Source organism: Globicephala melas, chromosome 7 (assembly GCF_963455315.2).
Source record: "Globicephala melas chromosome 7, mGloMel1.2, whole genome shotgun sequence".
Lineage (NCBI taxonomy): Eukaryota > Metazoa > Chordata > Mammalia > Artiodactyla > Delphinidae > Globicephala > Globicephala melas.
In genome coordinates, this window is record NC_083320.1 from 32529680 (window position 1) to 32542391 (window position 12712).

At 34.1% G+C, this 12712-nt stretch overlaps 1 protein-coding gene across 1 annotated transcript in view; it reads right to left on the reverse strand.

Annotated features, from left to right (window-relative positions):
- The window catches only part of NBEAL1 (neurobeachin like 1), a 182322-nt gene that overhangs the window by 82977 nt on the left and 86633 nt on the right, over positions 1-12712 (reverse strand). Inside the window, exons 25-31 of the mRNA XM_060302023.1 lie at positions 11474-11632; positions 9858-10017; positions 6957-7045; positions 4256-4831; positions 3742-3917; positions 2529-2682; positions 2090-2218 (exon numbers count right to left, since the gene is read on the reverse strand). Of these exons, the coding sequence (XP_060158006.1) occupies positions 2090-2218; positions 2529-2682; positions 3742-3917; positions 4256-4831; positions 6957-7045; positions 9858-10017; positions 11474-11632 (1443 nt within the window). The remainder of the gene's footprint in view (positions 1-2089; positions 2219-2528; positions 2683-3741; positions 3918-4255; positions 4832-6956; positions 7046-9857; positions 10018-11473; positions 11633-12712) is intronic.

Below are 12712 nucleotides of genomic sequence, written 5' to 3' on the forward strand. Positions count from 1 at the left end.
AACCACAGCGCCACCAGGGAAGCCCACAAAGGCATTTTTAAAAAGCTCCTCTAGGTGATTTCATGTGTAGCTAGTGAAGAGAATCACTGGCTGAGCCAAGACAACTGAAGGAGCAGAAACCCAGACAACACGGTGACCATATACTGCATCTAAATAAATCAACAACTTACTCAGTCCTGCTTTAAAGACAACCTGGGAGATCCTGGCATTGATGTGAAATCTCCTAATACTTAAATGCTGGCAATTAAATAATAATGTATGGGCCAAACAAAACAAATTTGCTAGCCAGATTCTTTTTGCAGGCAACTCTATTTAAACCCCTATAAGGGAAGGGGTTCCTTCCCCAGCCTTTAACATGCACAAACTCAGGGAAATATGCTTTTATTCCTGAGGGAGTGAAATTAAACAAGTAGCTAGTGAGAAGTATTATAGGTCACTAACTACTGGTTGATAGGATCAGTCTTACCTGTAGGTGCTGCACACTTTATTTATTTAATAAGTATTTATAGAGTGCTACTATGGTACAGGCACTGGATATTTAATCATGAGCAAATTAAAACAGACATTTTACTTCTTGGAAATCTCACCAAGGATAAAAACACTGAGGGTGATCATGAGTGGAAAAAAACAGAGTTCTAATATCTAAAAAAAGAACTACCTGGTATGCTGGCTGCAAGGGCTTTAACAGCCAGCCACCAGACTCATATTAATAAAAAAGCCAAAAAAGTTACCTTTGTTCTATTTCTAGATGGAGAAAAAAAGAAAACTACAATGAACATCTATGTGTACAAATACTGTTTGGTATTTTAGATTATTACCTCAGGATATAGTTTTAGAGTAGAATTACTAGACAAAGCATATAGTAACTTTTTTTTAAAGTTCTTAGTTCATATAATTTTCAAACTGTATTTAAAAGCTGTACAATTCAAATTTTCATCATCCACATATCAGAATGTTTATTTTTTGTTTAGCTTTTCTGCTTTTTCCATGTTTTTTCCAATGACCATGTGTTACCTTTATGATTAGGAAAAAAACCCACTATCTTTTAAAAAGTTAGTAATGTGGGGAAATGAGTTTAATATAATTGTAAGAAAAATAAAAAAGAACACAAAATTATCAAAATATATGATGGTTTTAATCATCTAAAAAAATATAAACAGAGAAAAAAACATTAAAATATTGACAGTTGTTTTCTCTTAGGCTATGGGATGAAGGATGTTTTATCTATTTTTTCTCTTTATGTTTTTTGGGTACTTTCCACAATGAGTATGTTTTCTTAAATGACTGGAAAAGAATATATGTTGAAAAATATGGTCTTTTTAAAATAGGGCAACCTTATGGTATTTTAACCTCCTCATGTTCTTATCAATATTATAGCAAGTTTATATTAGAAACGATTATCAAAAGAAAATAAAAAGGGCCAGATAAATAACCATGCGATACATGTCATGACTAATCCAATGCAGGTAGTCACAAGCATCCAATGTAAATAGAAAGATGACAGACTAAAATCTGCATGGAACTTTCCCAACCTTTAAAATTTTTGAAAATAATAAATATTCTGTGGGTCCATCTTTTATTTATCTTTATAGTAGAAACCTAGCACAATGCTAACACTTGGTAGGTATTCAGTAAGTGTTTAATAAATGAAGAAAAATGAGATAAATGTAAAACTGAATTAGTGGATTACTAAGTACAGAAAAAGATTTTGACAGAACAATTTAAAAAATAATTTTCCTAAAAATGCAAGCCCTGAACTCCACACGTATAAAAGTCTATGCAGGCTGTAGAGCTCGTAGCTATACTAAACGTAGATGATGTGAGTAATGCCCTCTAATATAAGCTATACATAAATCCTCTAAAAGGAAACCTTAAATTATACTGAATCATAAACATCAGGAAAAAAGAATCGATTAGCCGCCTCTCAAGCTTCTTTCTCATTTCACAAAACTGAAACTAGAGTTAAATCATGATATTTTTGAAACTGATTAAAAAATTAAAATGCTGAAAACATAATTGCCATTCAGTTACTGCACAAATTCCTATGTTGCATGTGAGTATATAAAATAACAAAAAAGAATCGACAAACCTGCAAATTACCCCTTCCAATGAAGCCTAGAAGCATCTGGATTTGAATCTGTGAGAGTTTCACCCATACAGGACTTTCAGAATACCAGACTGACAGACTGTTGAAGAGCAGCATCATATCCTCTAAAAGCTAACACAAAGGAAAAATTGAGAAATAAAAACATTCCATTTTTAAATCTACTGATGATGAGTTTTCCCAACAGTAATACAAATCATAAATATTTCAAAACCAATTCAATGTTCAGTTGGTAAAAAACAAAAGAATTATCCTAGTAAGAGTTACTTAACAAAAGTAACTATCACATCTGCGACTATCACATCTTATCCATGTTTATCACATCTGATTAAATATTAATGCTCTGAAAAGAGGGGATACAAAATTTCTTTCTTTGAAAGTCCTTCACTACTAAACAAATAATTTCAAAGAGATGTTACTGTACCTTCTCAGTCCACATGTTCGAATTAACTAGTCCCTCTGACTGCAGAAAGTCCTGTATGATCAGCATGAGTCGGAAAGCATTTTCAGCAGTTACTGGATTAAATTTTGCTTCTCTGTTTTCTGTGACTGCCCATTCTAACATCTTCTGTAGCAAACTAAGTATAAAACAAAGTCCTCTTAAAACCATTTTAAATTTATAAAAATAACAGGTCACCAAAAAAAAAAAACCCAGCAACAACAAATCTCGTTACTTATTAATAGGAATGTACCTCCAAAGATACAGTATCACTGGCAGGTATAAGACACTGTGGATAGAATTTAGTAATAATGAAGCAACTTTTTAATCTTTGGAGTACTTATCTTTAATATACCTAATATTAAAAGGCAAAGTAAAAGTTACCTGTTTGACTTGACCTTGAAAAAGCTATGAAAATAATTCACATTCCAGCCTCCATGAGATACTTAAAAGTTTCTTTAAAACTGAAATTGGAGGGCTTCCCTGCTGGTGCAGTGGTTGAGAGTCCGCCTGCCGATGCAGGGGACATGGGTTCGTGCCCAGGTCCGGGAAGATCCAACATGCCACGGAGCGGCTGGGCCCGTGAGCCATGGCCGCTGAGCCTGCACGTCCGGAGCCTGTGCTCCGCAACGGGAGAGGCCACAACAGTGAGAGGCCCATGTACCGCAAAAAAACAAAACAAAACAAAACAAAAAACCGAAATTGGAAATGTTAGGGAAGAAAGCCTTATGCCTTACAGAGAGTCTAGACCTATGGAAAAACAAAAAAGTAATTCTGTTCTAGTGTGCTGTTGGTACAGTGTTCTATCATATGCAGGGAACTCAAAGCTTTAGAGAAGTCATTTTCATGAAAACACTACTACCTTCCTTTAGCATGGAAGCACTCAAATTTGGACAAGACTGTAGAACACATGCACCAAGTGCTTAGATACTGCAGAAAACAACTTAAACAAGGAATATATAATCACTTAGAATCCAAATTAATGTAAGAATTAAATCTCCTCACATTGGAGTTAGTTTTGGATTTCTCTCTAGATCCCACTAGAATGGCAGACAGGAGAAGGGCTGAGCACAAAGCTTCTCCTTTTCTCTCTCTCTACATCCACTGAATACTGAATAAAGGTTCAATAACAAATATTATTTTGGACTCCTGCCCACTCTAAAAGGAGAGGGCATATCACCAATGAATGCTTACTTACATTAGTTTTATTTCATCTGATGGTCGAAGTAGCTCACTGGATATTCCTGGTTTAGTTAGTGCCGAAAACACTTGTCCCCGTTCAATCCAAGTATCGTCATCAGACTTTTCTAGTCCCTTACACATTACACAGTTCAAAATATTTGTCAGTAATTGAATAAGCTCTTCCTCACATCTCTATAAAAAAGAGAAATTAATATGAAATTATTAGAGGGAGGGGGTGTTAAAAGCAGATCACGAGAACCATCAGGTACATGAATTATAATCATGCAACATATTTTTAAGGTGGCTACATGAACCTGGAACTTTACTACGAAGGCCCTAGAGATGTAAAGATGAATAAGACACTGGCTTTGCTCTCAAGACACTCACAATTTGGTGACTTCCAGGCTTCTAATACCTTAGATCATGAGACTTGGAACATGAATAATACATGAAATTGTTAACGATCACACATTTCTGAGGTCAGACATAAAAAAAAATAAAACCACATTTGGACAAATAAGGAATCTTACCTCTTGGTTTTCAAGTAAAGGGAAGTCATCACTAAAGCCCACATCATTTGTGATGCTGCTTTCTTTGTCAGACTGCACAGAAAATGACTTAGTGGACTCTATCGGGGATGGCGTGCTAGGCAAGCTGTCTGGCATTTGACTTCCACTATCACTCAGTTCACATGAATCAATTCCACTGAGATCTAAACTCAGATGTGAAGGGTTATTATGCCAGAATTCTCCTCGATTCTCTGATTTGAAAGATAATTCTCCCATCAAGCTATCTTCTTGAAATAATGGTGTGTTTGAGTCTAGGGAGTGTCTATCCTCCAAACTCCAATGATCTGAAGACACATGAGCTGAGGCAAAAGAGCTGATTTTTTCCTCATCTGTCTTTTCATCAGAGTTCCTCTTCATATCTTCAGCTGATATATTTTTATCATTGTCTTTCATTACAACAGCCCTACTGTGCTTATGAAGAGTATTTCCATTTTCAAAATTTGCTTTTAAAAAAAGCCTAACTAAAGTGTCTTGCCAACCCACTTGTTGAGATATTTGATGTGCTGCATCTGGCTGGGACTGTAAAATCTGTAAAATCTGTGAAGAGATTAAGAATGCAAAATTCGTCAAAAAGTGTACAGTACTTTACATCAACAACAGTTTCTTTTCAGCTATTTTAATGACAAAGTAATTTAGTAAGAAACTTTGGAAGGATATACTTTCAAACGATTATATTCTTAACTAGATTAGAAAACATTTGGACGGCAGACATTGTGTTTTTAACTAATCTGCATATTACTCATTGTATATCTAGAGTTGGGACTCAAATATTTGCTGAAAGATAAAAAAGGAAAAAAAGATAAAATAATCCTCCACATACCAACACACTCACGTTATTAATTTAATTTGGTTGGAGAAAAAAATATAGATATATAGGTACATATAAAATGTATAAAATGTATATAAATGTATAAAATGTAATAAAGTTATATCCTCTCAACTAAGTACTTTCCATGAGCCTAGTACATTTGTTCAGTAAATACTGAACATCTACTATGTGCCAGGCACAGTTCTGGAACTATGGTTAGGGAGTAAACTAGAACACATAAGAAACTTTGACAGAACCTAGGTACACCAAGAATGTTTTCCCACCTTAATGGCTGCTTTTACAAAAGCATTTTTTTTCATTAACTCTACATGGTACAAACAAAACAAGAACTGAACTTTAATTCCAGAAAACTATTTCCAATGAGATGGATGCTGATATTTAGCTAGAATAAGAAACTGAAATTAAAGAGTAGACATTTACATGGCAATGTGTATGATCTCTAGTATCCCAACTGACTTCACATTTTTTGGATAAAAACAAGTTCTCAAACACTATCAGAAATGCTGTTAAGATCTTTAAGACATTTTAATCACAAAGCCAATAAACTTCTAAGTAGATGAAAAGAACTTTGGCTCCCAGTGTTTATAGAGTATCTCTTTTATCAGAATTTCTAACTCTGACAAATTTCATAGCAGGAAATGAGTTATGTTGGTACAGATTTCAAAATTAATGGTTCTTATGTACACTGATGCTGATATAGAAAGCAGTGAGTTGCAGTGAGTCATGATGACACGTTAAGTTTCTTTCCTCACTTAATGCCATCAATCAGTGAGCTACCTTTACTGTAGCAGTGCACAATAGCAATTTTAAACACATTAACTAAGTTGAACATATTAACCCTTTGGTTGGCAAAGAAACTTTTCATGATTTCATGACTTTAAAATTTTCAGACTTATTTTACAGCAATTTTATAAACACATAATGAATAAAAACTGGGCTGTACTGAAAGAGGTTTCTAATTGCACACTGAAAGGAAAAGGATCCATTTACATGACCTGCTTCAAGGAAAACATGGCAAAATCCATTAAAATGTAAAATGTGAATACTCTTTGACAGAAAAATTACATTTCATGAATTATGTCCTACATATGTATTACCATGGATAGGTAAAGACAAATGTAAAAAAATGTTCCTAACACAAGTTTGTTAATATGGTAAAACAGGAAACAATCTAAATGTCCATCAGCTGGGAACCAGATAATACTTTTATAGAATAGCCATAGAATAAAAAACTACGTAGCTGTTAAAGAGAAAGACATAACCAGATTTACTGATGGAAAGGTACTGTGACATAATTAGGGAGTAAAACTAAAAAGAAAAACAAGGAAGCAAATTAAATACTAGACTGGTCAGTGGTTGCCAGTAGAGGAGAGAGAAGGATATAATCAGGAAGAAGCGCATGGGGTAACAATTCGTCAACTTAGAGGTTAAATGAGTGGACTGAAGGTAAATCATTGTTGGAATACACTCATAAACAAACTACAGAAAATCTTTTCCACAAAGGTTAAGAGATTCAGAAACTCTAAAATATGGTGTTTGCATTAAAAATGGTCACAACAAAAGGTTCTGAATAAAGAAAATATTCTCTGGTAATACATTTTTGACTCTGGAAAGGGCATTATTTCCAGGAGCTCATGTACGGCTAAGAAGAACAAATTTATATGCTGATTTCTTATGATTATATAAAGTTAATTCACCTCAAAAAAGGAAACTATAAAATTATGTCATATAAAAGATATTAAACTTATATCTGGTGAAAAATACTCAATCTAAAAGTTCTTCACAATACAACGATACTGCAATTTTTAAAGTACATCTTTAAAGTTTACTAACCTTTCTGCAGATGACCACCCTGACATTTATACGTGCTCTGTGAGATATATATACCACAGATAACAGATCTTTGAAATTAATAGCAGGATCTATGATGGGAAAAAAAAGTTAAAATTAAATACTAGAGAAAACCAGAGAAAGAACTGTGGTAATAGTTATATATAAAGGCTGACAATCATTTCATTTTTTTTTTTTCCTGCTGTCAACAACAGATGCCCTTTATTTTTTCCCCCAACTTTATTAAGATATAATTGGCATAAAACACTGTTTAAGGTATAAAACATGATGATCTCATACATGTATATATTACAAAATGATTACACAATAAGGTCAGTTAACACATCCATTATCTCACATAGTTACTGTATTTCTTTTTGTGGTGAGGACACTTAAGGTATGTTCTCTTAGCAACTTTCAAATATACAATACAGTATTGTTAACTACAGTCACCATGCTTACCTTAGATCCCCAGAACTTACTTATAACTGGAAGTTTGTACCCCTTGTACCTTCACCTGTTTCCCCCACTGCCCCAACTCTGGCAACTACCAACCTACCCTGTCTCAATTTTTTTTCACATGTAAGTGAGATTACACAGTATTTTCCTTCTCTACCTGACTTGTTTCACTTAGCAGAATGCCCTCTAGGCTCTTATTGCAAATGGCAGGATTTCCTTCTTTTTTATGGCTAATATTCCATTTTATATATATATATATATATATATATATATATACCACATCTTTATTATTCATTCATCTATTGATGGACACTTAGGCTGTTTCCATGCCTTGACTATTGTGAATGATGGTACAATGAACATGGGGTTGCAGATCATACCTCTTTGAGATATGATTTCATTTCCTTTAGATATATACCTGGAAGAGGGATTGCTGAATCATATGGTAGTTCTATTTTTAATTTTTTAAGAACCTCCACACTGTTCTCCATAGTGGCTGCACCACTTACATTCCCACCAACAACACACAAGGGTTCCCTTTTCTCCACACCCTCACCACTAGCATGTATTATCTCGTCTCTTTGATAACCACCAAACTAACAGGAGGGAGGTGATATCTCATTGCGGTTTTGATTTTCATTTCCCCGATAATTAAGGATGATGAGCACATTTTCATGCATCTGTTGACCATTTGCATATCTTCTTTGAAAAAATGTCTATTCAGGTCCTTTGCTCATATTTTAATTGGATTTTTTGCTATTGAGTTATATGAATCCCTTATATATTTTGGATATTAACCCCTTATCAGATTTGACTTGCAAATATTTCCTCCCATTTCATAGGCTACCCTTTCATATTGTTGATGGTTTCTTTGGCTATGCAGAAGCTTTTTTAAAAAAATAAATAAATTTATTTATTTTTGGCTGCGTTGGGTCTTCACTGTTGTGTGCAGGTTATCTCTAGTTGCGGCAAGTGGGCTTCTCATTGTGGTGGCTTCTCTTGTTGTGGAGCATGGGCTCTAGGCGTGTGAGCTTCAGTAGTTGTGGCGCGCGGGCTCAGTACTTGTGGCTCATGGGCTCTACAGTGCAAGCTCAGTAGTTGTGGCACACGGGCTTAGTTGCTCCACAACATGTGGGATCTTCCCAGACCAGGGTTTGAACCCGTGTCCCCTGCACTGGCAGGCGGATTCTTAACCACTGCGCCACCAGGTAAGTCCACAGAAGCTTTTTAGTTTGACTTAGTCCCACTGTTTATTTTAACTTTTGTTGCTCGTGCTTTTGGTGTCACACGCAAAAAATCATTGCCAAGACCAAGGTCAAAGGGTTTTTCCCGTATGTTTTCTTCTAGTATTTTTACAGCTCAGTTCTTACATTTAAGTCTTTAATCCATTTGAGTTAATTTTTGTGGGTGGTGTAAGACAGGAGCCCATTCTCATTCTTTTGCAAGTGCATATCCAGTTTTACCAATCACATTTATTGAAGAGACTATCTTTCTCCATTAAGTATTCTTGGATTCCTTGTCAAATACTGGTTGACTGTACACGCATAGTTTTATTTCTAGGCTCTTGATTCTGTTCCACTTGTTTATGTGTCTATTTTTATGCATACTGCAGCATACTGTTTTGATTACTATAACTTTGTAGTATAGTTTGAAATCCGAAAGTGTGATGCCTCCAGCTTTCTTCTTTCTCAAAGAAAGAACTGTATGTAATAGTCATATAAACGCAGAAATAATTGTTTCATTTTAAATAGGAATTGTAGATATGTTCAAATTTTACAAAAACAATAGGTTTAGAATGTTTAACATCTTCCTGACTAAACCCTAAAAAGCTGTTCTTTTATTTTGATTGCCTGAACATACTGTTGATACTACTTGGATCTTATACTTGTATTTATCTTTTTATGTACATGTCTTCTCAATGAGATGATAAACCACTCAAGACAAAGAACCTTATCTGATACCTTTCTGAACCCCTAGCATCTGACAAAAATTTTATAGTTTGTAGGAACTACTTACAAAAAGGTTCATAAAAGCAAAATTAGAAACAAAAATGAATATCTGAAATTAGTTTTCATTTTCCCTTTAAGAATTTAAGCTCTGAAAGGAAAAAGAATATCTTGTACATATTTTCTCTAATGTCCTTTTCGTTTTACATAGACTGAATTATTTACTAATCACTCAGTCAATAAACATTTACTGAAGGCCTACCAAGTAAGGTACTATGCTATGCTCCAGGGAGACAAAAACAACAAAGGTACATTTGAAACAGTACCCAAGAAAAGCCCTGCTGAATCAAGTAATAGGTAATTTTAAAAGCAACCTGAGGGAAGAGGGGAAAAGAAGAAAGAATTTCAGAAGAAAAAAAAAATTCAGGGCCATCAAATAGAATTACATGACTATGAAGAACATTTCTTAAATGTATCAATATTTTAGCCTTAGTCATACCTGTATTTATAATTTGATTGGTGAGACTTTTAATGAGAGAAGTATTAACAGGTGCTTCATTAAGAAGGAGACCTAATCCTGAGTAGCCAACTTCTCTAAGCCGAATACGTTGTTTACTTCGTTCATAAACGTTCGTGCATTTCAACATCTGTTCCATAACCTGGTCACAACAGTAATATATTCTCAATATAGAGAACTAAGAACAATTGTCACTTAGGTTAATATCGAATAAATATTAGTGTACAATGTTTCTGGAGTATCATTTTATTCCTCAAGTATTAAAAAAATAGCACTAAATAGGGAAGAACACTCCATTATCTTGCTATCATTAAAAAATAAATTTAAAAATGAACTGGACTGAAATGCAACTGCATTTGAATAATTAATATGTTTAAAACCCTAGTTTATATAAATTTTTTGGTAGATGAAAGGAATACTTTAAAAATTTCTTTTAATGGCTACGGTGTAGATGGAAACAAATCCTGTAGCTTGCAAGAGGAACAAAGGTGTGCTCTGAAAGAAAACAAAGATACTTCTAGATAAATCTAGTAATCTATTTATGTGACAGTTGTCAAAATAATTTTCAACAACGAGGAAATACTTTGTGAAGCAACCCATCCATATGCTAAAATGGAAGAATGAATTAGTAACCCCATACTTCTTGGAGTTAGATCAATCTTTTACAAAGTGAGATTCTGAAAGCCTATACGGAAAGGATAATCTTGGCAAAATAATATCATGAACAACCCTGCAAGGCCATTTTTGAAGAAATAACATTAAATCTCCATATAGGAACCCTGTGTGGGCAGATGCTTTAAAGAGTAGCCTCAGGGGTCAACCATAACCAATATTCAAGAGAGACTATGTAGGACCACTTTTAATTCACTTTTGTTTCCAAAGTTTAAGAATTCTAAACATAGGCAATCCAAACATGACCCCACAAGTAGACTTTATAATGTCATACTAATGATGTAAGGGGAAACAAATGTCACAGGCAATTTGGCATAACAAACAGGAGAATAAATCATGAAAAAAAAATGTATTTGCAGTAGAAATATGACTGCCTTCTTTAATTTTAGTTAACCGAAAAGGTGGAGTGGGCTGCTTCAGCTGAAGTTCAAAGTTTGGGATATTTTGGATAGCTTAATAAAATATGTCCTACATCCTTTAGCAAGTTATTAATTTCTCTGCCTCAGTTTCTTCATCTGTAAAATGAGGATAATAATAATATCCACTTCATAAAGTTGCTGCAAGAGCTACGTAAACTAATATATAAAAAGGGTTTAGTGCCTGATAAACAGTGGATGCTAAATAAGCTTAGTATAATCTGACACATAGACCCACTGTAAGTCAAAAGGGGGATAAGAGGTTCTACATTAGTATGGCAGAGTAGATTTTCCACCGAAATTATTGATAAGATTACAATATAATTAGTTTTAAAATACATAAACAACAAAAACATGATAAATATATATCAAAACAAACTGAACAATTTAAAACTAGATGGAAGTAGACATGAAAAAAAGAATTTACATTCATAGAATGGATATGTTCCATGTAAATGCATACACCCACAAATGTCCCCAAATATAAAGACTCTTAAGACATGTTTGTACCTTAAAAATGATTTCTCTTAGTCTGTCAGAGTATTTCTGATTTAAGAGCAGGGCATAAAGTATGTCAGCATTTCCTGGTTCAAACAGCAGTAAGAAAAGTTGACCTCTAGTTGGGCTGGTACGTAGGAGACTGAAGAGTATGTCCAAAATTCCAAAAAGCTTTTAAAATTAAGCAACACAAACAACCACACTCATATATGGAAGCATAAATAAAGTCATAAACCACAAATAGTTATTTAAGTCCTCTATACCCTATGTTCTAGCTTAACTGGATTATTTGATGTCTTCTGAACCCTCCTTGCCTTTCCTCCATTAGGCTTTTGGCTTATTCCATTTCCTTTTGTATATCCTCTCACTACTCACATTCACCCGCTGAACCATTCCTATCCTGCTTGGTCCATATGAAAAGCCATCTCTTCCATGAAGCCGTTCCTAGTCTCCTCAACATGTAACACTCTCCAGTGAAAACCTCATGGGACTTCATATTTCTCTTATAGATATTATCATACTCTTTTTTGCTTCATAATTATTTATAAACATTTCTTATCTATCCCTGCCTCCATTAGGCTAAAAATGATAATTCTTTCATCATTAAATACCTACAATATCTAGTATTACTCTATGTATATGTATAATAAAAGTATTCAATAAATAATTGTTTGACTAAATTGACCAAGAAAATATCATTGGCAATGAATCATAGCAGGTGACAATACAGCTATCATCAAATAAGATGATTATTCATTATTCTAAATATGAGAAGCTTTTGAAGTAGTTCAACCCTATAAGGAAATAGCCTAAGTTAACTCTTCTATATATTACCAATTATGAAGTTATAATAACCACTGAGTACACAATGCATATATCATGATAGAGGGCAAAATATTTGAGTCAACATAAATTAAGGATGCTCAGATTTGGTGTTGAGAGTGGTATACCGAAAGAGCACAGAAAGAGCAGTAAATACACATGGGTTATTTTTCCAGGTATATCAGCTGTGTAACTTTTTAAGTCACCTAATCTCTCTGAACATCTATTTCCAAATGTGCACATGGGAAGAGTAATTCCTGGTCTGTATATTTTGTATCCGTGGTCAAATTCTACCATGCATCAGAATCACCTGGAGGGCTTGATTTGGCCATATATTTGCATTTCTAAAAAATTCCCAGGTAAGTGGGTCCATACATTGAGAACCACTGTCTTAAAGGGTAGTTCTGAGGTAAAAATGAATAGTGTACA